This window comes from Syngnathus acus, chromosome 21 (genome assembly GCF_901709675.1).
Source record: "Syngnathus acus chromosome 21, fSynAcu1.2, whole genome shotgun sequence".
Lineage (NCBI taxonomy): Eukaryota > Metazoa > Chordata > Actinopteri > Syngnathiformes > Syngnathidae > Syngnathus > Syngnathus acus.
The window spans coordinates 7,039,601-7,067,034 of record NC_051105.1 but is presented as its reverse complement, the minus strand read 5'-3'; the positions used below and the strand labels follow the sequence as shown (position 1 = coordinate 7,067,034).

The 27,434-nt window shown below is 42.2% G+C and overlaps 1 protein-coding gene across 1 annotated transcript in view; it reads left to right on the top strand.

Moving 5' to 3' along the window:
* The first annotated feature begins 6,941 nt into the window (after nucleotides 1–6,941).
* Nucleotides 6,942–27,434, top strand: part of LOC119115160 (anosmin-1) — a 45,882-nt gene continuing 25,389 nt past the window's right edge. Inside the window, exons 1-2 of the mRNA XM_037239430.1 lie at nucleotides 6,942–7,271; nucleotides 16,477–16,524. Of these exons, the coding sequence (XP_037095325.1) occupies nucleotides 7,065–7,271; nucleotides 16,477–16,524 (255 nt within the window). The 5' untranslated portion in view covers nucleotides 6,942–7,064. The remainder of the gene's footprint in view (nucleotides 7,272–16,476; nucleotides 16,525–27,434) is intronic.

The window sequence follows — 27,434 nt, the reverse complement described above, 5'->3', positions numbered from 1 at the left end:
TAGGTTAAGTAGTATGGCCCTCGGAGGACTTGAAAAAGGCTCCCCACCCCGCCTTTTTTTTCCCTCATACGAGGAAGCCACATTCTTCCCCGCCCCTCAACCCTGCGGTAATCAAATTCCTTTGACAGCACAGGGGGGAGGGTTAGGGTGTAGAAGAAGGCGGGAAAAAGCTGACAGATGTCAGAGATTCCAGGGTCGAGGACAGAGGTCAAGGGTTGGTGACCTGGCCAAACGAGGGCCTCCCTGCGCTACAATGGCAGCCGATGACTTTACAATGTTTTCTTCTTACAGTGACTTTTAAATCGCTCTGTCGGAATTCCCCCTGAGGCGGCTGCTATTTTCATCCTCAGCCTTGTCTTTATTTACGTTTAACTTGGCCTTACTGCCAAAACTAAATGTTTTCATGAAACTACACTTGATAAGAAAAGGAACACACCAAGGTGTGAGACCACTTTGGAAGTTAACTACAACTAACAAAATGATTTATCCATCCCTCGGTTTTATGCTGCTTTGCTCATTTTACATGACAGTTAGCACTGATGTGTTATGGTGGCAACAATTTGAAACGGGAATGGAATAATTAATTATATTTGAGCGACATAATCATGGGAAAATGTGTCTTTTATTGTCCTGAAGCTGATAAAAGTGGGCAATATGCTTTGTGTCTTCTAGAGAGGATTCTTGCCTCTTTAGCACACATGCAGTCAAAAATACAGAACAGCAGCCCCATGGCGTAGCTGAAAAAGAAAACACGGCGTTCATAGGCTTAAACGTCACCTTGTACCTTTTAAGCTCACTAATGAACACTGATGACGATTTTAATACTGTGTGATCTTCTTTTAAAACTGGTATTCATTCACAGCGCATTTGGTTTGTGGGATTCATTCCCAGCCAGAACCTCTCATTCCTCTCCTCAAGGGTCCATGTTACACCAATCATCACAGAAGCGTTTCCATGGAGACCATTGTGTGAGTCATAACCTCGATATGTTCCTGCTCGGCAAAGCTTTCACCGTGTATTCAATGAATAATTGAATCGGATGATGACATCTCGATCCATCAAGTCGTTCTTTTGTGTCGCTGTTAATGGTGCTAAGTTCAGTTGGTTCAGTTGAAACCAGGTTGTTACATGAATCACCCAGCCCCCACACATTTTTTTTTTTTTTTTTTTACACTGTATATAGAAGTGATAATAGTTGGGGGAAGGCTGCTTCCTTGCTTTGTCAGGATGCCATAATGCTGTGTAATGGGACTCCATTTAGCCAGACAAACATATCATTGTGACACAAACATATTCACCCTGCACTGACCTTAAGGTTACGCCGATAGTCACAGAAATGGAGGATATACGTATATGTAGTTTAAAAAATGGCATTCACCTCCACAAAAATGAATCTGATGATTACTCACTGTGAGTCACTGAAGGGGAGCTCACTGGCCTCTGGGTACATTGGCTTCCTCCCACATTTCAAAAACATGCATGCTGGTTCATTGAAGACTAAATTAGGAGGGTGTTAAACTCATTTTGGCTGCAATCCACATTCAAGGTACGTTTTCCCTCAGTGAATCAGTACGCCTGTGAAAACATTATAAATGTATATATGTCAGTTGTATAATCACCTCATCATATTTTTACATAAACATTTCCTGTACATTTGATTATTTATTTTTAATAACAAACCAACCATTTTATTTCCTTAATGGGCCACATCAAATGATCTGATGGGCCACATCTGGGTGTTTGGGCCTTGAGTTTGACACCCATGTTTTAAATTGTCCACAGGACTGAATGTTTTGACCCCTGTGATTGGTTTGCAAGTGTACACCACCTTTTGTCCCAAATCACCAGGGATCGGCTCTGTCTAACCCGTGACCTTGCAAGTGCTATAGAAAATTAATGTTGGACTTTCAAAAAAATAACGCTCTAGGATAACAGTTGGTGGGAAAAAAAAGTGTTAAGACAAGAAGGAAACGGCACCGGATAACGCACATATTAAAATGTGTTCCATTTTCCATCGGTGTTGTTTGCTTCAAAATAGAAAAAAACTGTTACATATCCATTGTTGAGTTAAGACTGGATCATCCGCTGGAAAACGTGTACGCGCGTTTGTGCGAGAAATCATTAATGATTTCTTTTCCTGTGGTCACAGTGCCATCTGGCGGCAGAATACTGTACTTCACATATTTAAATATCCTGACCTCCTCATGTGTGGTATATATATCTTTACTTTAGATTTCCCCTCCTAGATTATTGATCACCGACATGGTACCCCCCAAGGACTACATGAGAAGCCCACAGCCATGTTTTAAAAATGTAGCGGTGGGACATTGTGGTTTCCTAGGAATGTTGTAAACAGAGATGTCATTGTTGATAATCACCAGTCATTGACAATTATTACTATAATCTGTGTCCTCACATTAATATTTTTTATCATAATAATTATAAAACTTCAGCAAATTAGATATTTTAGAAATGTTTCCGTTCTGCATCACAGTTCTGAGGTTCCGGGTTTGAATCCCAGATGAGGCCTTCCTGCTTGGGTTGCATGCTCGCCATGCATGTCTGGTTCACTGAAGACTCTAAATTGTCCATAGGTGTCAATGTAAGTGTGAACCACAAAGCCAACCTGCAGCCAATAATATTCCACATCATATATAATGTATGCCATAACATTTGGCTCAATAACTACTGTGGAATAGTGAACTGCCAGTAGACCATCACTGTGTCAATTTAAGGCACAATATAGCTTTAACAATAAAGTGCGGATGTTTTTCTTTGTAAAAACCAGGTAATGACCACATGGTTTCACAAAGCCACATTGTTATGCTAGATGGACAAGGAGAGAAAGTCCATACTGACCTCAAATGGAGTTTGTCCATGACGAGTGTATTTTTCCAGCCTCATGGGCAAGACAAATATCCTAGTATAAAAAAAAAAAAAAAAGTGAATGGACAAAAGAGCAGCTGTGCGGGCAGACAGCCTATCTAAAGCTGTGAAAAGGAGTCACAATATTTGGATAATTCCAGGACACATCCTGACACTCACGGTTCACCTGAAAGGATAGCAGAGCACAGCTTCAGAAACATGAATGAGCTAAAGAGGTAGAGCAAATGGACTAAATCAGCACTTATATGTTTATAATGGAGCTCTATTTGCAAGTCTGACGCTTGTTCAATGATGTGATTCTCTCGGTTGGAGCCGTGTTATAAATAAGAAGGAATAACTTTGAATTTCTGAGGTCAAACCCAATCTTCTACAGGAAACTGGTCTACCTCTGATTTGCTTGTAGTTGTAATTCCCCCCCCCCCCCACAAACAATCAGTTTGTGGCCATCATGTACAGACAATGTTTTGATTTGGACATTTTGAAACTATCTTAAAGTGAACAACTGTTTTAGGGTAAAACCTTTGAAACAGTAATGAGAAAGTCATGAGATGATACATATATCTTACATGTTAATATTTCTCGTCAGATGTAAAAAGGAGCCAATCATGATAAAACAAACAAAAAACAAAAAATATATATGACGTAGGTGGCATTACATAGAGGTTCAGTTTTTTTGGGTGGCCAAATTCTGATGTGCGAGTCCTAAGAGGAGGTTGCCCTGTAATAATTTTATTATTTGACAGACAAGTGAATAATAAGGGAATCCAAACACGTACAACTATGTCTTGCATGTGACTTTTCCCGACTTGGCTTGCGATGAAAGCTTCATGAGTGCAAACTTGTCGATTCCAGATGTTATCTGCGGCATTAATGGAAGAAGTGGATCTTTTTAATTTAGTGTCGACGACGGCTGATTGGCCTCGAGCGTCATTCTCACAATTACTATCACTCACGAGATTGGAATCCAAAGCCTCTTTAGACGAAATCATTTTGATGATGCCAAGTGCGTTGGCCCACCACTGACGTAAAAGTCTTTGAAGTCGTCTGCAAGCAAGCGTTGGCCTGTTGTTTTGCTGCAAGTGCATGATGAGAGATTAGAGACATGGGTGTAGTCAAGTCGCACAAGTATTATATTATGAAGGTCACTTACGCTATCTAGCTAGTTAGCAATCCATCAACTGTATGTATAGAGCCGGTTCAGAACTCTAGGGGGCCCTACAGAAAAATATGTCAAATATGTCATACATGACCTGATTTAAAATGCCGCGACATCTTTGCGGCACGCTGCTGCAAGCCATACAGCGCTACTAGTCTAGACAAGTTACAACAAGTGACAGAATGATGACGTCACGCGAGTCGCGCGAGGCCTAACGCTAACTGCGTAGTATTGGGCGCACCGGTACTGTGTACGTATATCACAACAAATTGACATCTTCAAGGATGAGTTGTTTTGCTGTATTTTTGTTATATCATGGTTAAGGTTAACAATGTTTTACATAAAATATTATCTGCACTGTTAATCAAGGTTTTACAATGGCAACTCCTGAAGTCCAGAACAAAAAATTAACTTTACAAATTCTTTGGAAAATGCTTACAGGAGTGTCATCGAAGGACATGGTTTGATTTATGGAGGTTTTAATTGTACTTGTGTTGTGATGTTGTCTATAATAGGGAATATCAGCCCTGTTCGGGCTAGACCATCACGGCCGATGGAGGTATGGCGTGGAGAGTCTGGACCACGAGGACCGCACACAGACAACGTGTTTCCTTCAGCATGTGCTATAAACCCCCTGAGCACACATGGCTGTAATAAGGCAACACATTAAGCCATTATGCTGCTTTTAAGGTACACACACTTCCGTGTTTAAATGGTTTTAAGAGTAGCGAGGGATCTTTCCCTCTCCAAAGTTCCACTGTTTGTCTCAGACCACCTGGGAAAGCAACGCAGAATGTCTAAGGTTGGCATTTCTGAGATACGTACAGTTGTTTGGAATAATAGTGGTGTTTGGGGAAAAAAGTAAAATTGTTATAATTTTATTTGTTTACTGTTCACTCAAATGCAAAATTGGATATTTTGTTGTCATTAGGGTTGACATCATGGCATAAACATACATTTTTTTAATTCGTATTAAGCAATGGAGGATTAAAAAAACTCTCAAAATAAAATAAAAAATTACTTAATTCAACTACTAAACAAAAGTAAATATTGCTTCATAGAAGTTGTCACAAAACATTGATGTGTGAAAACAGGGACATATTTCTCTTATCCCCCTCTGATTTATTATTTGCAGAATTCAGAAGGAGGGTTGCGCTGCTGTGAGAGTGGCCACAGCCTGAGTTGTAAAGTATAAAACTACGCACATTGCTATTCATTATTTGTTCAACTGCACTCACCCACAGTTGAAAATAAAAAGGTATGGTATTGTACTGTTTTAACTTTATAGTACCAGTTCATCAGGCAACCCTACTGGTTACTATGTCCAAATAACAACTATTTATTTAAAAAAAAAAAACCTGTAGAAGCCATTTCAGAGAATTTCACATTTGTGTTGCATAGAGTAAGCCATTTTGATTAGCCACGTTCCATACATTATCTGGCACGACCAAGTCAATGCGGGACACGGCGATTAAAGCCAACATCTCATGAAGGGGTGCATTTTACCTATAAAAGCTCATAAAAACAACATTGGAATAACACGGTTTGCTCGGGGAAGTTCTCTTTCTACTGACAAAAGTGTCTCATAAACTTCCGAAATAAACACTCCCTCCGTTGGGCCCTAATAAATTAGGCAGCATTTTCTTTCCGAGCTTTTCTGACGTACTCTCTCCGTACCGTAGGCGATGAAACTGTGCCAGAAGTTGGGAGTCCATCTTGAGGAATTTTAATCGGGAGGATGCTTTTTAATAGTTTTCCATGCACCATTGGAAAACACATAAAGCGACAGGAGGAAGAGGAGGAAGAGAGGGCTTCCCTGGGATGTTGGGAAAAGTTAAAGCCATGTGGGAAGACTGTGAGCTCTTCTTTTGGTGTGTTGCGTGTCATCAGTAGATGGCAGCAGGTCTCACGTGTTGCCCATTTTGGACTTATGAAGGCAGCGGAATGGAAAGTGGAAAAAGAATAAAGTACACTGTCTTCCTGTTGTATTTTGCACGAGAGAAGTCATAATGTTATTGGAATAAAGTTGTCATTTTAAGGAGTGAATGTCAAAAGTCCCACACAAACCTAAACATAACTGCCCAAGAACAGCAGTCATTGTTTCTCTTCAGAGAACAAATGCTGTCATAATTGCTGTCAAATAAAATCCTAATTCAGTTTGACAAAATATTAGTTTTGATTTATCATGAATTTTTGATTGATCTTCCAATGCTAATCTCATTTTTCCTCCTTTCTCACTCCTCCAATCCTTCTTACAACTACAGGACGAGTGTGCTCGCCATATTTACACCGGGAATCGGGCACTTGACTGTCGTAACTTCCAATTGTTGCTGTTGCCGCCTGCCTTGGCTACTTGGGGGACAGCGTAAGACCAAGATCATTTTTAATTATTTCTAATTCTATTTGATTGTCATTGCTGTATAATTTTTTTTACAATATTAAAAAAAAATTCTTTTCTCATTCTTTTTTTTTTATTTTTTTTTTTACAAAATTGGATGCGCTCGCATTTGGGTACACTTTAGAAGCTTTAATTCTTCAGAGTTGACTAAGCTCCTCATTTCACTCACTTTAGGCCCCGCCCCTTAATTGCACACATGCAACACTACGGTGCTTGTTGTGAGTTTTGACTTGTCCCACGAAACGGAAATCACACTTTAAGAAACGATTGTTTATTTTAAGTTAATATTCTCTTCAGCGAATGCCAAACCGCGAATATGCCGGGGTCCACTGTATCGCCAAGTCTGCGGGTGCGCACTGCCAGGAATCCACCTGCCCCACGCTCCGCGCGCTTGTCAATCACTACTTGGCCCACCAATCCCCGGACACGCTTGCCCGCGACCCCGCCCTCTTTCGCCATCCCCTCCCCTCTCCTCCCCAGCGTGTAAATTGAAGTTTCACTGTTTAGTTTCCCGGCTTGCAGCTTTGCTCGTCAGTACTGCGCGAACCGCGGAGGGATTTAAAACAAGCACTGCGAGTGGAGCATAGCGGAGCGCATCTCTTGTACAGCGGAGCAGAGAGCACCATGTTCCTCGGGAAGCTGCGGGCGTGCGTTGCCCTGTGCGTGTGGATTACGGTGCTGGCGAGCACGCGGAGCGGCGGCGTGGGCGCGAGGAGGCAAGACGACTCGTTCACGGCAACGGCGGCGTCCAGCGTGTACCGAGCCCGGTGCGCCTCGCGATGCCTCAGCCTGCACATCACGCGCATCTCCGCTTTCTTCAAGCACTCGCAGGTATCCTATTCATGCGCGGTTGTTCTTTTGGGTGGCAAATTGAATGCGCGTCCACGCCAAGTGTCAAAGTTCCATAGAATGAATTTCTCTTTACTGTTGCTGCAAATTTCAAACCCCCATTAACTCTTATTTGACGCACTGCACCGCTGAAGCATTGACTACAACCAATTAAACGTAAACAAACTCACCTGTCGTGGATTTGTGAAAACAAATCTGGATGATGCTTTTCACTCCATATTCAGATATAAAGATTTCAAAATATTCTCTCCATCCATCCATCCATCCATCCTTCGAGTTGGAGTGTATCTCAGCTGACTTTGAGCGAGAGGCGGGGTACGCCCTCGACTGGTGGGCAGCCCATCAAAGGGATCATTTTTCCACTCAAGAACCAATTGGAAAAAAAAAAACGTAATAAGTTATGTCATGCATTGCCGTATATACATTGGTATATAGATTCTCTGCACGTATTGATTTTTGGAGCTAAATATACTTTTGGACAATGTGTTGAGGTGGCAAGTATTCCAGGTGTTCTTGAACCCTTTTCTGTTCTATCTACAAAGAGGTAAACCCAATGATGGTAGATAATGCAATTATATCATCTACAGTCGTAGTGTAAAACATTGTTTAATTTTTGATAATACATGCATTTCATTGGATGACAACACCATGAATCAGGGTTTCTAAAATTTCACTTTTCTCCTTAATATCTCAAGTTTTACATTCACACCAGTGACGAAAACCCAAACTTGGGCAGATATGGATTCTTAATATCATCATAGAATTTACATATTGAATGCATTTTTATGCGAATTTTGGCTATTAAATTTGGAGATACCTGCTTTTCCTACCAGCGATGATTTGTTAAAGTTACGGAATCAACTTCTGTTCGAGACCCAATTCATAAAGCAGAAATTCCAGTCTAAAAACAGTTGGGTCAAAATTAACCCAATTTGGGACATAAAGGGACCAACACAATTTTCTCAGTCAATTTGACCTAATTTTCCCCCCAAATTGTTTTGTTCAAAACAACCCTAAAAAAATTAGGATGTTTGTACCAAACAACCCATAAAGTTGCTGCTCTCCAGCCTGAATTCCATGGATGCTTGTTTTTTATTTCTATCAACGCAAGAGGGAAAAAAAGACTTTGAAGCAACTAAAAGTTGACGTCAGCACCTCCCTAAATGATGTGAGGCTACCCTCCCCCCCACGCCTCCTCCGTCCCCTCCCTTGTCTTGTATACTCATAGGGGGATGCTGTCACTAGTCTGCGGCTCCCGCAGAGGGACGCCGGTGTAAAGTAGCTGCATTCTGCGCATGAGTCAGTGTGTGGTGTCACAAGTTGTTTTTCACACTCCGGCGGTCTCACTGTTCTCTCCCGGGGACACGGCGGAGAAAAGAAGCGGCCGCTGATCCTTCAGCTGTCTGTCCGCCGGTCTCGCCTCTTCTTTATGCTCGACGCATTTGCATTTGCAAGGCCTTCGTCCAAGTCGGGGCCATTGTCGGGAAAGCGTCGCCGGACCTGGGCACATTTGTAATGAGGCCTAATTAATCAAGAGGTCAAGGCTTTTGTCTTGGTGTCACTATGAAAGCGCTAATTGGGCAAGTGGCAGTGGTTCTAAACGCGGGATAATATACATGATGAGTGAAGGAGTCACTCGAGTAATGAGGAGAGGGAGAGAGAAAAACAAGTGGCGGTGCACAGCCAGAGGACACTGTGTTTCTTATTAAAGAGCAACTTGGCGAGAAATGTCGAGAATTTGTTCGTGGGGTTGTCCAAGTTATTTTTTTAATGACTGCCTTGGGTTTGCAAAGTCACGACATTAAATCAGCCACCGGCTGGCTCGATAGCTGATCGAGGAACTTCCCCCTTGTGCACTGCAAATATTCAAGCGTAGAACCTCTCTGGTCCTACGCCAGTTGTTCCAGGACGCAGGTCCTCTTCCGATTTGGAAGTAATTAAAAAGGTATGTTCCTGGGTCGATCCGTCCCCACCCTTAGTGATTTGTGACCAATTTGTTTTATGAGCTTTGGCTGATTTGTTTTCCCCTCAGCACAAGCAGCAGTCCTGCAGATATAGAAGTTAACTAGCATAATGCTAACCCACAATGCAAAAACCATAGATGGGCTAACAAAACTAGCATATATGTCACTGTTGTAACGTAACGATATTGGAACACAAACAATGGAGCAACACAAGTAGATAGACAGTAAAACGATACTCAAAGGGATGTATTCTTTTTCCATCGCACAAAATGTCGATTGATTAATTCGATGGTCAGTCAAACTTATAGAGACATTTTTTAATTTATAATTGTCCAAATCTTCTGCGACAAATCTTTGTGTTATTTTAGAGTCTAAACTGAAAGACGTTAGGTGCATTGGACTTCAGTGCAACTCGGGATAAACAAAGCAGCACAAGCACCTCTAAAAATAGAAGGCCAGTGTTGATCATATGCAACGAATGCACATTGCTTTCATGTAGAAATGTGTGTGTGTGTTGGGTGTTCCTCATGGTCTTGTCAGCTGCAAAAACACATGGCACTTGCCCCCCTTGCCCTCTACCCTACCCCCAATAAATACCAACAAATGTCGCCGTGTGGAGGGCCACCACCGTCTTTCTTGCAGGGAGGTCACCTTCCTGCTAAACGCCGGCGCCTGATTTGCGCTAAACGTGCTAAGCTGCCGTGTAGCGCTGCTGCAAGAGTCGGCGCGAACTGCAGGTGGATGCGCTTCCCAACGGCACGGGATCTCATTACGCTAACAGGCGCGCGAGTTGCTCAGACTGCTACTCTAATGACTAAGCTCTTAATTAGGGGGTCACTTGATATGTGACGGGGAGCACCTTTAGACTTTAAACCAACAGAAGAAGTCTGCTTTGTGCAGTCTGCTTTCCCATTTATTGTGAACATAAAAAACAAGTACATCTTTTTATCTGGCTATTTTTAAACATGTGTTCTGCACTGCTGCACTTTTATGGAACAAGTTGGGCTAATTTCCTTAATAACCACCAGACTTATGACTTGGCAGCTTGGCTTCTCAATCTGGGATTGTCAAATGACGGCACAGAAACACAATCATGTCAAAGCCAAATGGTAATAATAATACATTTTAGTGAGCTTTTGAAGCCAAACTGAGCTGCTGTTGGCTCAGATTAGCATTGTGATGCTAATACAGTTAAGTTACACCTTGCAATTTATACGCAGAGGGGTGAAAATATCCTGCTCTTGTAGTCTCCACTAACACCATAACTAGATTTGTTGGCTATCACCTTCTGAAAAAAAAGTACGTTCTATCTCCGCCGCAGTCCAACTAAAGCGAATATTTGTAAGAAATGGAACCACTCCCCCAAATCAAGTGATTAGAACCAAAGTGTGACAAGTAGTTAATATCTCTGCAGTTCATTATCCTTTATAAATAATTGCTGGAACTGTTTCAAATTGTGGAAAAAAAGAACCACAATCTGTCTCCTTTAATGTCACTGTTAATCTATAGAACGTGTCACTCGTGCTTTAGCTGAATGAGATATTTCGCATGTAATTTAAAGATCTGTTTTTCATTCTCTGAATCATCTTCACTGGACTGACACTCTGAGGATTTAGCACTTGCAGATGCCAGTTTTTTTCCTAATGTGGTCAACTCTGAATCTTTGTTTTAAATGTCAGAACGAAGTCTCGAGTACGCTTCATCCGTCGCTTGCCAGCGTTGTAGACGAGCTAGTGATGCCATAGCGGTTGCGAGAAGCAGATTTATTGACACGTCTCTCCACATTTGGGGAGTCTGTCACCCCCGGTATAATTGACAGTGGGGCAACACCCATGCATTCTGTAAATATTAGCCAAATGTTTGAGAGCAAGCTGGGAGGCATGCGCTAAGTGGACTTTCTGAAAGCATCAGTCTTGTAGTAGATTATTTATGTGAAAAGCAAAAGAAAAGAAAAAAAAACCAAGGAGTGTCCAGTCAAGTGCTTGTTAAAGCCATAAAAATTTGACACATTCAATTGAATGTTTTATTTTTGTAAGTGAAAGAAATAAAAACACGTCGGAAAGAACCATTAGTCCTTGTTTGCGCCTTTGATATAAAATTGGTTTCAGTCTAAGTCAGACCTCCACCAGGGTTAGTCTCATGTCTGGAGGTCTTCATTGCTGAAGACAGCGGATGAATGGGGGTCTATGTGGTTCAGACCCCCCCCCCCCCCCCCCCCCCTTCCCACCCCACCCTCCCAGTAACCACTTTTAAAGCATAGCACTTGCGCTTGTAAATCTGAGTCACACTTAAACGCTCGACTAGACAGTGAAGCTTTACTGGAGACAACTGAAACTCTACTTAGTGCTGATTACAACAAATTTCTTTCCAAGTTTTCACAATGCACCTTCATAGACATCAAACCCCTGCCTAGTGATTAATATGATCAATAATATTCAGGACAGAAATCTTGACACTTTTGTAATGCGGTTGATTAGCTTCTGGATCCGTATTGTGTGGATCTCTAGAGATCAAAAAGTTGTGAAAGGATTTCATTGACATTTGGTCCGTAGCTTTTTAAGAGTATGGTGACCACAGAATGAACTGATTAACTTTTGATTGTGATCTGTGAAAGTGGGATTTGTTTTCAGCACAATAAATTGTCAACAGATTTGAATGGATGCTTGTTCGGACTCAAGGACAAATATTAAAGCCTTCTGATGTTGCTCAATAAATTAGGAGCCTATTCCAAGGAAATTTGGGCTGAAGCTTGGTATAATTCAAGGACAAGCTGATTCAATTTAAGCAATGTGGATCTGGATTACTTTTTAAAGGTTTTTCTCAGATTACTCATATTTGTTATGTTGCTGTTTTAAGACTCCAGATAACATAATTTTGTTGAATGAGTTGTCGATCAACAGTTTGAATCTAGGTAATATTGTTTTACATGGACGTTGATGGAAAATAATGTGATGACATTAGTTACGAAGCATCTTAGAAGAACCGATAAATGTTTTGATTGTGTTGTACCTAAGTAGCAAAGATCAGGATGATTTTTTTCATGTAAAATGTCAGCCATTTTGTACAAACCAAGACCGTTTGATCCATTGTGAAGATGACTGACTTCAATTCAATGTGGTCTGTAGTTTTGGCAAGGCCAAAAAACTAATTGATTGACAGAAGACACAAGGATGCTGGGTAATAATAGGTAGACGGACCTCCAAGTACTTCAAAGCGCCACAAATCCTAAAAGTTGTGGGCCTTTATTTAGGTGCAGCATATGTGCCCTTAAGCGTGTTATTTTGGCGAGGACCCCTCTAACGAAGACAAAGGACACACTGGACACCGCTCTCCTTTCAAGTCCTTTTCTCATTCTACTTCCTGCAAAGAATCTGAAGTCTAACGCCTACAAACATAAATCCTATTCAAATAATGGTCTTCCAATGTAAACTGAGTCACTCAATTCAAACCCACAAGGAACAAAAGCCAACTGTTTCTCAAAAGGTAGAATCTGGAGATAAAAGCGGTTTCGGAGACAATGCAACACGCCCCTGGCCACCTGCTCCGACTTCTCAGCTGACAAGCGCTGCTGTGTACCACTGTGATAAATGCGCTGTTTACACGAGTCCACCACCTCCAGAAACAAACTACCCGACCTCCATCTCCTTGACCACCCCAAATAACACCGGAAGATATCTGGAAAACATTCACCGCTTGGGGTCCTTGACAGTCGTCACGACTGTGTAGTGTTCATACTATGGAGGAATGTCATGGTGAGTCAGGGCGATGAAGTCCCGACCTATAATTATTCCCCGTCGTTCCCTGACATGGTGGGGTCAAGCCCTGGACAGCTGGGTCAACATCCTGCCGAGTTTCTCTGCTTCAGGGTTGCTGTCACAGAACCAAATTAGATCCTGTGTGGATCCCTGGATGTGGTGCTGTCACTGCTTTATTGATGGATGAGGGAAGCCATTAGAAAGAATAAAAAAAAAAACTGGATGAATGATTTTGAAAGTGGTGTAGAGTCATGACAGTCTTAATAAATTACCGGTGGTGTTTGCCTCCGGTCTACATGTCAAGGTCTTATTTACAAGTTGCCCCCAACAGCAGATTGAGACCGCTTGTATTGATCATTCCTCATAAGTTAGTGAGCACCAACAGCGATTTAATCATCTCCCCCCCCCCCTACCAAACTGAACGATGCACTGGCGAGGAATAATTCACTTTTTAATCAACGCTTGGCCAAACAGAATGTTCTATTATACACAAGCAGTTGATGCATGCCCCGTCCGAGCTGGCGCTCATTTTTCCCCCATGAAAGGAAGATTCTTCATTTCCTTGCCGTTTTCACTCATGCATTTTTCATTTTTATCTGCACTCTTTTTTTATGAAAGATTCTCTGGAGACATGATCATACAATCACAAATTCCTTTGAAGCCATTTGACCAATACCCTTGACTCCAAAAGCTCGGCACTTACTGGCGCTGGATGTCAAATTAAAACCCTTTAATGATAAGTTCCCTCCAAAGGTCTCATGAGATTTTTTTTCCTTCTGGATTACATTGTGGGAAACGGCTTTGAACTTGACATTGAACTTGAGCAGACTTTGCGCCTGCCGACCCTCTCAAGTCTGGCCGAATCCCACAGCCTCGCAATGTCCACAAGCGAATGTCCGATCCAGGCTATTAACTGGAATGAAAGTCCTTTTATGACTTCAATTTGAAATTTTCCATCATATTTTTATGACCTATTCTCCCGGCGTATCAAATAAGACGAAGATAAGGCTGAAGCGACTGAATTTTATTCAACAATAGATCAAATGACCTCGTGTTACGTGGCAAGAGAATGATTTCCTCACTTGCCTGGACTTGCACATGGAATCAAACCATTGCATGGCAACAAAAACGAATGGATGAAAAGTGTTTAATGAGGTGTCAACACACTGATTTAGAGCTATTACCTTGAGGCACAAAAGTAACTACCATTAAGAACACATGGCAGTGAAGTAACCAGCCTTACCAGCCTTTGTGCAGTCGACGCTAACGTCATATGTCAGGACCAATATATATAAAGCAAGGACCCTCTGTAATTAGATTTGTTTTAAGATGCAATCAAATACATTAACTCATTCACTGCCATTGATGACTATGGATGTCAAAGTTCCATTTTTACCTGGACTGCTAGTTAAAAAGTTGAGTTTCTGAGCACAGGTGTCAAAGTCCAGTCCTCGAGTGCCGCTTTTCTGCATGTATGAGATGTTTCATTCCTCCAACACACCCGATTCAAATGGGAATGAGAAATAAATCAGAAAATGGATGGATCATGAAAGGATTTGTTGGTATGGAAGTCATTTGTGTTTATTCATATTGTATTTGGATTAGGTGGCTGGTCCACTGCAAATGTTCATTGGGCTGATTGACACGACTCACCTCACTGTGGCAGTAGGTCGAATAGGACTCTTCATGCTTATTTGTTGACCTGTCAAAATCTCCTGTGATGAGATGATCACACTCTGTTTTGAGAGAGACATTCATTTAACACCCATGTTTATTATTGCTATTGTGGAACTGCACTTTTGGTTTCGTGGCTTGCAAATGTATTTTCAGAAACAAAATATTAATATATAAATAGTTTGCGGCAGCTGCATGAAAAGCCTTGCGTCTTCTTGTGCGGCTTGACTTTTGTGCCATGATTTATTTATTGACTCTCGGAAGAAACCTGACAGTTTTCTATCGTGAGACACAAGCGTGACCTAAACCCCTGGCTGCTCTCAATCTGCTTTGCGCTAATATCAATTCAACGTATGCATCCGCAAATCCTCTTACGGCGCCTGTTTACCATCCGGCGAGGCCAAAAACATGTTTTGTTTCCCTCCCTCTCGTTATTTTCTTCTCTTTCATGTGCATCGGCTGCCCACTCCATCTGAAGCCTCTTTAGCGCTCACCACGCAAACGCAATTAAGCCGGGCCCAGAGTGACAGCATCATTCCTCACAGTGATAGAAGTCAGGAAATGACCCGCTGCTCTCCGCATATTTACAACACCCAGCACAAGACTGAGTACAAATGTTGGGCCCCCACCCTCGCGAGCGCAAGGTGGCACTTCCAGCGCAATTAGGGGGAAATGGTCGGTATCTGCAGCCCTCGCAGGCACACTGACATCAGTTCCCGCCTTGTGTGACCTCGGGGACGTCTGTTGAGAGATCAAACGGCTCGTAAGAAGAGCCGAGGTCGCCGCGTTGGGCTGAAACTGACCAGAGGCTGGCCCTGCGGGGAACTGGAGTGCTGACCCCACTTTTCTGCTTGAGTTACACACACTTAAAGCACCTCTTCTGTGTGTGTGTGTGTGTGTGTATGCCGCATGGGAGTTGATCACAAAGGGCTTTGGCTTAAAGCGCGGCATGGCTTTAATTACATGTCTTCAGTCATCTTTGTTTTTTTCTTATTCTTTGTTGGAAAAAAAAAATCTGGTGACAGTAGAAACAAAATGGAGCAATATATTTCTAAGAGTCAGTATAGATAAACAGCACATACTTTTTAAAAGTGATTTATTTATTTATTTATTATTAGCGATGCCGTAGCTAGACTTTAATTCTATCTGTGCTGTGACCACACCCATAACAAAAAACCGTATAATACATTCATGATAAAGAAAAACTTGCACAATTGAAGGACTCTGTAAGCTGCTGTCATTTTTTTGCAGAGGATAAAGAATATGTGCTCGTGAGTATTGCTTCATTGTCTGTCTACTTGTTGCTGCAAGCAGTACAAACTGCTTGTTGTTTCCTGCCACCGTTTAGTGATTGAACCTGAATCACAACTCAAGTCCAAAAAATCATCTGAGTGATGGTTTGTATTTGGAATAACTCATAAATCAGTACACTCGTGAGTGGGAGGTACCACTATTGCGGAAGAATTGTATACTTCAGTTCACAGAGATGGCCAGAAGTTGGTCGCCTCCATGCAGATTCATAGGAAAACATTTTTCTTTTTATAGAGCACATGTTTGAGTTTGTAAATACAAAAGTTATCTATCTATCCATCTGTCGGTGTACTGATCACAAAAAAAAAATCAGGTGACTCTCTGATGTTCAAGACTTAAAACAGAATCCTTCTGTGCTCTGATCCACTATTTGGGCACCCATGCCCTCAAGAATGTGTTAATTATGACAGCAATATTGTGAGTGCATTTTAATCTTTTAATAAGTCCATGCGGTGTGATGACAGGTGCTACTTTTCTCCACAGAACAACGGATCCTTGGTGTGGTGCCAGAATCACAAGCAGTGCTCCAAGGTAATGTGGTTTCACTCCTGTCATGAACGCGACGCGTGCGTGCCTCATTATCTTGGAGGGGATAATACGACATAAAGTGCAGGAGTCACGGCAGGACTAGTTTAGTCACGTCTGCAGGAATCGCTCGCAGATATTTTGACGCAAAACCAAAAAAATCTTCACCATCCAGACTTCAAATGATTCAGAATAGTTCATGTTGGGTTTTTCGGATTCTTGTTATTTTACAATGTGGATAAGAATGCATTGTCCTGCCCGGCCCCGCCACACAGCCCCCCCAGGGCTTGTTTATGTTTCTTGCCCTCGTTGCGAAGAAGTCTGATATAAAGCTGCTGTTGACAGCTCGCCTGAAAAGATGGCGCTGACAGGGCCCGTCTGGATCTGTTGACAGGGCTCTCGGAGACGTTTTGAGCGAGAATACTAAGAACGCTACGCCAGCACAGCGTGGTCCAACTTATGAAACGTGAACAATGCCCACTAGAGCTGTCAGAGCCGCTCGTCTCCTCACACAGCGTGAAAGAAGAATTCAATTCTGTTTGGCCCGCCTCGATTCAAAATAAAACGCCTTGGCTGAGCAGAGTTTACACTATAAATGAATGTCTATACAAATTCATGTCAGCTAAGAGGCATGTGTAAAATATATGCGGCGAGAACAGAACACCCTTGTTACATGAATGTCGTAGGCAACCATCCATTTTCTTTCCTGCTTGTCTTCATTAGGGGAGCGGGAGGGCAACCAATCACAGCGCACAAAAACAACTATTCAGACTGACATTCACACCTATGAGCAATTTAGAGTTGGCAATGAACATGTATGGTTTTGGGATGTGGGATTAAATCCAGAATACCCTGTGGGAAACACACACTTTCTGAGCCAGGAGTCAAGCTCAGATCCTGTCGACTGCGAGGCAGACATGCTGATCACTAGTACACTGCGCTGCCTGCTTGCAATACAGTATTCCTATTGACAATTATGAAAGCGTCACCATCATAAAACCTTTATTTTGAAGTGACATTGAAACATCATGTAAGTGTAAAAAGATGTGCTTTGAGGTGAGGTATTATTTTTAAACTGCACAATTTTCCCAAAACTCCAAAACTCTGTTTTCTATCGTATCATTTCATTGACATCAGAATTGTCTTCCGTTGCTTTGCTTTCAAATGTATTTGATTTATTTATTTCTGTTGAACAAAAAGTGTCAGTTTCATAACCTTGCGAAAACGTTTTAGATAATTCGATTTAATGACATAATTGCACATCACCAATTTGTGCATATTATTTCATTGCTATGCATAAACATCATTGCGGCACGTAAAAGAAAACAATAGCGAGGTGTGCAAAAATCAAAATGCAAAAATCGATACATACTAGATTTATTGTATTATGCTTGAATTAGACTATTTTAAAGCCACACTAGTTTCCCAACACAGTCCAAAAATGTGCCACATATTTTGCCAAGCAAAAAAAAAAGTGTTTAAGGAATATTAATTTCATTCAAAATATATACATATATTTTTGAATCACTGCAGTGTATTTTCTTGGGGTTAAGAAATTGTAATAAATTCTTGTACAAATAAGCGGAGCATTTCGCATTGTCACATTATACGCACTATGTGGTAAACCCAAAGTTGTAGTGTGTACTGTATGATTTCATTTTCCTTAAACAAATTTCCCTCTTACCCTCAGTGGCGTCTCTCCAGAGCATACATGCTGAGAAACTCAATAAATGATGCTAATTAAGTGGAAATGCAGGAAAAGGCACAGTGGCGGGCATACTTACTGAAACATGGCCTCACAGCTGGCGACAGTCAGTGTCTCGGCGCAACTTCCTTCGTTGGAATTACCTGAGGAAGCAAAAGTACTCACATTTTGTGCTTGAGTAGAAAATAAGTCGTAAAAGTAGAAATACCGATTCAGATCCTGCACTTGAGTTTAAAATTTCATTTATATCCAATATGGTGCAATTACCACACTAAGTCTAATTTTCGATATATTTTTTTAGATTTTTGTTTGTTTATTTAAGACAGATAATTGTTTGTTATTTTTTTTATGCTGCACTACCCAATAAGCTATGAAAATATATTTTTCTGGTTACGTGAACTATTATTGCAATCTATTCAAATAAATAAGAATGATTCCAGAGATATTCAATATCCCTTTTTTTTCTCAGGCTTTTCCAAGTACAATTCTGTGGCTACTTCCCAGCACTGTGAATCCCAAATGAAATTTTGCCACAACAGTGACGTGCTGTCATCGTGTACGCGTCGTCTGCATTACCTAGTGCGTTACGGCAGACCAATAAAATGTCCTCATCTGTGTGTAAAATGGTAATTTAGCAAAGGAAAGCATGTTGCCTGACAGCCTCTTTAGCAAATAATGGACTTTTATTTCTTAAATCCTACTGTGTCCCCTTGAGTACTTTAAAGTTAACGGCGTAGGCCAACCTCCTTGACGCTGTGAAGACTCTCGATTCCTTGCTTTCCACTCCTATGGCCAATATCGACTCTTGGCACTCGCCGTTCCCTCGTCATTCGGCGGTTTTGTTTTTGAAAGGGCCCTTTTTTTTTTTTTTTTTCAAGCTGCTAAATCCAAAGTGCGGAACGGTGCCCAAACCGAAGCAACTGTCCAAATGCTTTTCACGGCTTTGTGTGTAACTTGTGACTGCATTTAAATAACCAAGTGCTCTACAAATGTTGCTTTAATGGGTTTAATTGCATCCCAGGTCCATCAGGATGCAAGCCAGAGCTTCATTCAGGGCCTGGAGTCAATATTTGTTAGCAAACAGGAGCACACTTGAGGGTCTTGAGTTCCCACTGAGGGCCTATTTGCTAACAATTGTGACAAATGCGGTACAGTGGCAATCTGTGAATAGCTCTGCAGTCGTTGATTAGCCTCTTCACTTCATGAAGAGCACCCCGGTCAAACAGAGGGGACAAAGGCCGGTGGTTCCCCTGGGGTGGTGCAAGGGACACAAGGCCAGGCCAGCTAGCAACCATCACAGAGGGAAGCAAAAGTCAGGAAGGAGCTGCCTAATAATTCAGACAAAAGACACAGTGACCTCCCCGCTCCATCTGTTCAGCTTTTTAGGAACCCCGAGCCTCCTGTTTCCACGCGCCTCCACAAAGTCATCACGGTCAACCTCGCATGCGGTGTCCGGCGAGTCGCAGCGGTTTCCTATTATCATGCTAATTTGCTCTCTTTGCAAAGCGGAGCGATTTGGCATTTGGGGTCTTTTATCGTGCCGTCACAAGTCCATTGAGCGAGGGGGACAAAGTTCGTTCTATCACCTATTGTCTCCCCAACTGCTTGGAGATGACCGAAAAGCCGGAGGTCTCCGGGGGCAGCGAGTTGAATATTAGCCTCGACGTCCATCCATCGCTCTTTTAATAGCTGACCATAAATGGAGTCTCAGTCTGCACAGGAGTGTTCAATCTCAGTGTGGACAAATTTTGCCATTTTTCTCTTGTGTAGTCTACCGCTTATATTTGGGTTGGCAATTTGTCACAGAAATTATACACCTCACGGGAGAAGCTTTGTCAAGCCAATTATCTTGAGCGGCACGCACGTAACGACAGCCCGCTTTTGATTGGCCGCGATCGATTTTGAAAAATGTCAACTTTGAGATCCATTTTCAAAATCTTTTAAGTCTCTAAAGTCACGCCAAAGTGAATCAACGAGCAGAAGGACACAGCTTCTACCTGTTTTTAATTTAAAGCGCCTTGCCAAGGCAACTGAGTGCTGCGCCAAAGTAATGTATATTTTCAAGAGCACACGTCCGATTCAGCTTCCACCTCTTTTCCTGAGGAAGTCAAGGTCGTCAAAGCTGTATTTGTCCTTTATAAAGAATCTATTTGACATTTTCATAACAAAAAGGTGGCGTGCTGTTTCTTCGGCGAGACTGGCCTCTCCATGAGTTATACTGTGTCGCCGAAGAGAATTAAAACATCATTCGGATTATAACCTTGACTTGAGGGATGATGACTTTACCGTACCTTGCATTTTATTTACAAAGAGTCCGCAGAGAGGGGGGGGGGGGGGGCTTCAGAAGAGAACATTGTCTGCTCTCAGTTTTCATGGATATGTTCTACTTTCTACCAAAGCTTCCCATGCCACTTTATAAATAGGAAGCTTTCACGTGCACCCAAGAGCCTTTAATGTACTAAATGAGCCACCGTCATTTGGGGACTTTTGTTAATTTTGCGTCTGATTTCTTTTGGGTGGCATGGTAGGCAAGTTGTTATCTTTGATGAATTAATGGCCCATCCCAACACCAAGTGATTTCAAATAATGATCTAAAATTAATGTGGCAAAATACGAAATCTGTAGTGAAGTTAGTCCACCATGTTTCTGGCATGTGTTCCTAGCTATAGAATTTTGAGCTCGGCAGTGTGTAACTTTTTTCACAATTTCCGGCTAAACCCCCGTGAGAACATCTTTGGAAGTGCTTAATATTGAACAACAGTCTGTGGAATGCTACTGTGTCTCATTCAGGACATGTCTCTCAAAGCCCACCATCCTCCCAACCCCCACATCTTCTCACGCCAAAATAAATAGCTTGAACTTCCCTATTGAGTGTCTGCGAGGAGCAGAGTCTTCAATTATTCTCAACTAAGGGACGAAGTAGCCTCTGAGAAAGAAGCAGCCCTGGCAGCTTGGAAAGTGTGTCAGCGCCATTTACGAGACATTTGTGTGGTCAGGTCGTCTCTGGCGGCCCGGTCGTATATCCCGCGACGCGGTGCGAAGGTGTGATAAAGTGTGTGCTTAAACGCACTTCAAAGCACCTTTTGGTCCAGTCGGGGCCAGACGTCGCTCTCACTTGGCCGTGTCGGCCCACATTACCGGCATCGACACCTCCTAGGGCTGTCTGGACCGGGGAGCCACCTGTCACTGTGGTGTCCCATCATATTCCCTGAATGGGTGGATTCCAGAAGTGTCAAAATGAATCGATTAATCGACCACAAACTGAGGATCAAATTATTCATGTTGTATCTTAATAATTGAGCAATCCTTTAGAGACATTTTTAGAAACTAAAGATTGCCCAAATTTTCTGATTTCAGGCTCTCAAAAGTAATACATATTAGATTTCTTTAGGCCTCCATAAAAGCAGACTGATTTATCTTTTGTTTTTGTGTTCAATATCTGTTTTGACTTTGAAAACAATGACCATCAGTCATGTGACATTCCTAGTTTTTTTTAAAATCACAAAATAATGCCAAATAAAGAAAATGCATTTTACTTAATAAGCAGTAATCGGGGAAAATATATTTTTTTATACAAATAGAATTGTATCTGATTATTCAATTAATCAATGGAATAATTGATTCTAAAAATATTCAATAGTAACAGCCCAGAAATGCAAGATTGATGTAATCAAAATCCACCAAACACTTGCAGGACAAAATGGATACGGGCATTAAATCGAAATTGGGTACTTTACACTTGCAATGCAAATCCAATCTCAGATTCATTTGTGTTAGTTTAAGCCTATGTGTGTGCGTGGGTGGGTGGGCACAGGAGTGTCAACTCGGGCTGGTCAGTCCCAGCAGGAAGGAGCTGATCTGGACATGGTTGTTAAGTTTCATTGGCCAAAGAGGGAGTCGCTTCATTGGCTGCTATATGTAGAGCTCATTATTCACATGGTGGGTGGCAGAAAGTGGAAACCCCCCACAGCAAAAAAAAAAAAAAAAAAGCAATGATGAGACCACAGGAGAGGAGGTGAAAAGACTGCTGCAGTTCAGACTTCTTCATTGGTCAAATCGATTATTTAACAGAGGGCCAAAACAACATGCATGGGTGTTTACAGACCCCGTTGAGATAACCCCCCGTCCCTTATATTTTCTATGTCGAAAGGGATTTAATGCCGTTGTGGGATTATTACAATGAAAGCTGCGGTGAAATCCTCTTTTGGACCCATTGCCCAGACAATCCGTTGTCATCCGGGTGTTTATTCATTTTCGCATGATGAATATTGTCACATACAGCGACAGCGCTCGTCCTCCTTGTCCAGGGTCCCAGTTTTGGCACACTTCAGTGACAAAAATATACCGCTCGGTTTGTTGATATTTTGCCACTGAAGCGTCGACGGTCGCATTCGCCGAAGGGAAGATTAGATCCCAAGGATCTTAAAGCTGATGTGCTTAGCAGATGCGAGCTCACCGATTTATCCCAGCTGCTGTAGCCCTGAACCTCGATGCGAGATGCTTTAAGGATCAGGGAAACAATGTGTGTGAGTGTGTGCGTGTGTTAAAGACTCTGTCATCGACAGCTGTCTTGACCCTTGACTTTAGGTTGATTGTTGCAGCAGAATGACTTAAAAGTCGCATTCTTTGCAGCTTTGATTTAAGATCCTCCATTAAAGCGGGGGTACACATGCATTTTGTTTTTTTAAATGTGAAACCCTACAAAAAACGAGTCAACCAAATCTGGCATTTACTGCTTATAATATGTGTAGTGTACTCCAGATGACATAATGATATCGCCAATTGTGACACAAATATCTGATGTAGTACCAAAACTGCGAATCCGCGACTGCGAGAAAATACGTAGTGTAGTAGTAGGATTTTTTTTTCTGTGGAACCAATCCTCAACTATCACCTATTTGCAGTTTTTGTGTAATTGGTGTGAGGGGAGTATGTTGAAACCAGATATCTCATTCGATAAGTTTTGTTTGTCTCTGAGAATCCCAGTTTAGCCTGGGTTGTTACTGGAGAGTCTTGGCCACATCTGCATAGAGTAGCGTACATCCTCACTTAATATGCTAGCTATTTATTTTAAAGGGTAATGTTTGAAATGATATTAAACTGGCAATTTCAAAGATTTTTAGAAAGGGGCTTCAGCTAATTGTGTTTCTTTTTGTTGTTTTAAAGAAAAGAAAATCAAATTACGCTCGATTATCTGCTCTTAAAATGAAACGCTTTCAACCTTTTGAGCAAATGGAATGCATTGAAGCGCTCTGACAATGATCCTGACAAACTGAGCTGCCACTTCTGCCAGGAGCCCAACTTGGGAGGACAAGTAGGATTAGTGGATTCGAAGTGTTTCTGCGACGTGAATAAACAAATGGAGATAGTGATGGAATGTGTCTGCAGCGTGGGATTAGACGCCCCCCCCCTCCCGACTTCCAACAGCGTTCCATGCCTCCTTACATGCTGTTGCCCAGACAGAAGCCTCGGGCCCCGTTTCATTTTCGATGATGGAGGACAGGATGACAGTTTGTCTAGTTTGTTTTATCCCATCAGGGGACACCACACTGGGTTGTGTTTCTAACCAGCATGATTTGTATGTCTCTGTTTTTCTGCACGACTCAAAAGTCCAATTTATCTAGACTTGGGATTGTCGCTGAACATCTCCAGGGTAATGATGCATTTTGCCTGGAAATGTACCCACGCTATAAACATTTGTATGAAATCAAATTTCCAGCCATCCATCCATTTGGTATATCGCTTGAACTTTTCAGGGTCGCAGAGAGTCGGCAAGTCTCCCAGTTAACTTTGTGCTAAAGTCAGACCATACTCTGGAGCGATTGCCAGTTCAGCACAGGGCACAAATGCAGTCATGGAGAAAAAATCTCGTTTTCTTGAATTTCTTTTAATGCCTGGTATCACTAAGGCACGGTTTTGGGCAGTACAAATACCATATGTAAGTGATTTTGGTTATTATCTAGAAATCGAGGAAAATGGCATTAAATTGAAGTCTAAAGTCTTCACTTGAAGTCTAAGCTATTTTGTTATCATCATTACATTTGTCCTAGTAAATGTAGTGTCTTTAGTTGTACTAGGCATATAAACAACAAAATGAGGAAACAAGCCCGGTCTAAGGTACTAATACGAATATTATTTTGGGTACAAAAAAAAATGTCGCAATGAGGTTTGACATTACTGCAAACAACTATCTCAGTTCTGAACTCTTGTCGCGATGTCTCATAGACGAGCAAAAAAACGCAATCGAGCAGAATCCTTCATGAGCACGTAAACGGATTAGTATGCCCATTCCTATCTTGAACAGTGTCAATCAAAAACCAAGTTTCATTCCATCTGCCAACCACAAATCACTTAGGAAGAATATGTTTTTATTATCTTGGAGAACATTTGCATGAAACTATCTGAAAGGAAAAGCATAGCTGGAGATCTGGACGATTGGTGAAGGAATTTCACAGTGAAATTGCTTTTGCGTGGCTGTTGACATCCACTTTGCAATGCACATTAGCGCCACCTACAGGACATCTGTACAACAGTCTGACCTATCGTGATTGAACTAGAACAGAGCCGGGCCCTGTCATCCAGCACCAGTGACCTCGAATCGAACAAATGCTCTTCTGCGTGAATGACCGCTCTACATGCACGCCAAATTCTTGTCAAACGTCTTGCGATAAGAGTGGAAGCTTCTCTATTTTCCTCCCATGCTCAGTTCCTGTGGGCGTAATGGCTATTATGTCCATTCGGTGTATCTTGTTTTGCCATCTGCTCAATCCTCAGCGGCTGCCGTGACAGTGATGCATTTATTCGGTACTCCGCGTGGATGAAGCCAGTTCATTATCGGCGCTTCTGACAGTCGCAATAAATGGCCCCGGGCTCGGAAGAAGTGTTCCACGTGATCGTTTTCATCTCTCGCTCCCATGCATCTATCATCGCAATGTTTCGGAGAGCGTAAATCACGTGTCGTGGATAGATCTGACACAATGGGCTTTGGCGTTCCCATGCCGAAGACCAAGTGGCCTCCTTATCATCGATCTGACCTCACGGGATGGATACGTCCTGTTGAGTCTAATTGTCATGAAATGTAAACCGAGCTCGGAGAGAGGTGATAAGCCGGGCTCTCGTTACGGCCACTGGATGTGAGCTCTTGTCGCCCGACTGGCGATAACAACGCGAGATGGCGGTAAGAGGAGTCGCCCAGGAGGTGTGTGGGTGAAACTTAAGCGCGGTGAAGTATTAAGTGGGGGACAAAGCGCCAGTGGGGCCGAGCTGTGTGGGCTTTCCTGCTCATAAATAAGGCAGGCACCTCTGATTGTGGGCTGAATGTATAATTCATGTGCTCGCTGCCCCTCCTCTTCTTCTCTACCTCACTTTCTGCCCTCTTTGTTGTCTGCGCCCTCTCTGGCACATCAATTAAAATTTAAAGCAGCGAACCGGCCCTCACAGCCTCTTTTTTTTTCCGAGGCAAATTCTCAAGATGACAATCATATTTTGATGCCATGCTCGCCCACATTTGGCAGCGCAAGTAATTTAGTGTCGTCAATTTGTTTGCTGCTTTCAATCGGGGCTCATTTCAACTTCCATAGTGAGAATTTTGGAATTTAACCAAAATGAATGACCTACTGTTTAATTCTGGGAATGGGGCCTTGAGATTTTTTCGTAAATACTGTTATGATAGACACGTCCACTAAATTTTGTGGCAACTGGTGAAATTGGAGTCAGAAGCTAATATATCAAACGTTGTGAAACTTTTCAACTCCTCGAAAGGTTGATGTCATAATCCACCAACTTTAGACTGCCCAGGAAAAAAAAGCTTCACAAATCAGTGTCCCCCATCCAGCTAGTATAATACCTCTTTCTGATTGGGTGAATTCCCTTGTTGGAAATCATTAAAGTAAGACCCGTGCAGTTTGTCCAAAATGGCTGCTGCAAACCAAAATGGCTGACTTCCTGTTCAATTTTGGTTATGCGTCTTGTTGACTTTTTTTGTCAAACCTGTTATGATGGATATGTTCACCCAAAAACTTGCATCAGGAGCTGTTTTCTTGGAACATAATAAAGCCTTGAAAATACCATCAAACCTTGACACCTTGTTCCGCCCAACTTGCTCGTTTGAACAAATTCCCAAGAATGGGCCCTGGAATTCACCCTAAATTGCCACTTCAAACTAACATTCCTGTCTAATTTTGAGCTGGGTTCTTTTTTACATACACCAGGTTACGCACATTTGTAAATATTGACAAGTTTTTCAAGTTGTCGAGGCTTTCAAAAAGGTGATTCATTCCTCAGAATGATAAACATATCCTAGTGCTTGGGGCATAATTCAAGTCATGCTTCAAATCATGTCGACAACCACCTAAAAACACCGCCCAGCAACACCCGTTTGAAGAGCTAGACATTTTCGACCAAACGTCCGTGTTGTGTAAACATTGTAGAGTTATGACGCCGGCAGAGTTTACTGCAAACATTCCTCGAATCACCCGTAATTTACTTGGCAATTTGGAGGTAACTGCCGTTAGTCATCCGGAGGAAATTGGAAACGGCCTCGGTGTGAATTCATTTATTAAACCAAGTTATCTACATTTTGTATTGCTTGAGCAATAAAGAACGCCTCCTTTCAGATGTCAGAGGGACTTGCAGGATATTGCTACACGATTAGGATCTGTTTTGGACTCATTTCCATACAATCTGCAGATCAGGACCTGGACGCTTTAGTTTTTAATATACGACATGTTATTCACCCCAGCATCGAAATTGGATGGATGGATGGCAGAATGTTTTCGACACAGGCCTTGTATTGGATGGAGAGTGTATCTAAGCAAGTGTCCAGAGCTGGAAAAGCCATTTTCTCTTAAAACGAGTGCTCCTATTGAATATCGTATTGCAAAGTCACATCTCAAGTCTGTTAATCATTTTTAGCCTACGTGATCCTTCACGCACACCTGCGCAGACGGGAAAGTGCTGCTATCTCGTGGACCTTGAACATCACGTAAGGCGGAGGAAATGATGTCTAGACGTTCTAACGCGGCGATATCGCCTCGCTGATTTACTCGCTCTCCTATAACGTTCCTTTGAAACTTTACGGCACTCCAGAGGGACATCACGGGAACACCGCTAGCCCTTTTGCACTCATTCACGTCTTGAGGAACACTTGCCGCTCGATACTTTTCGATCTGGTCAGGGCATTTTGACCTGTAAAAAAAATAAAACCGAGAAG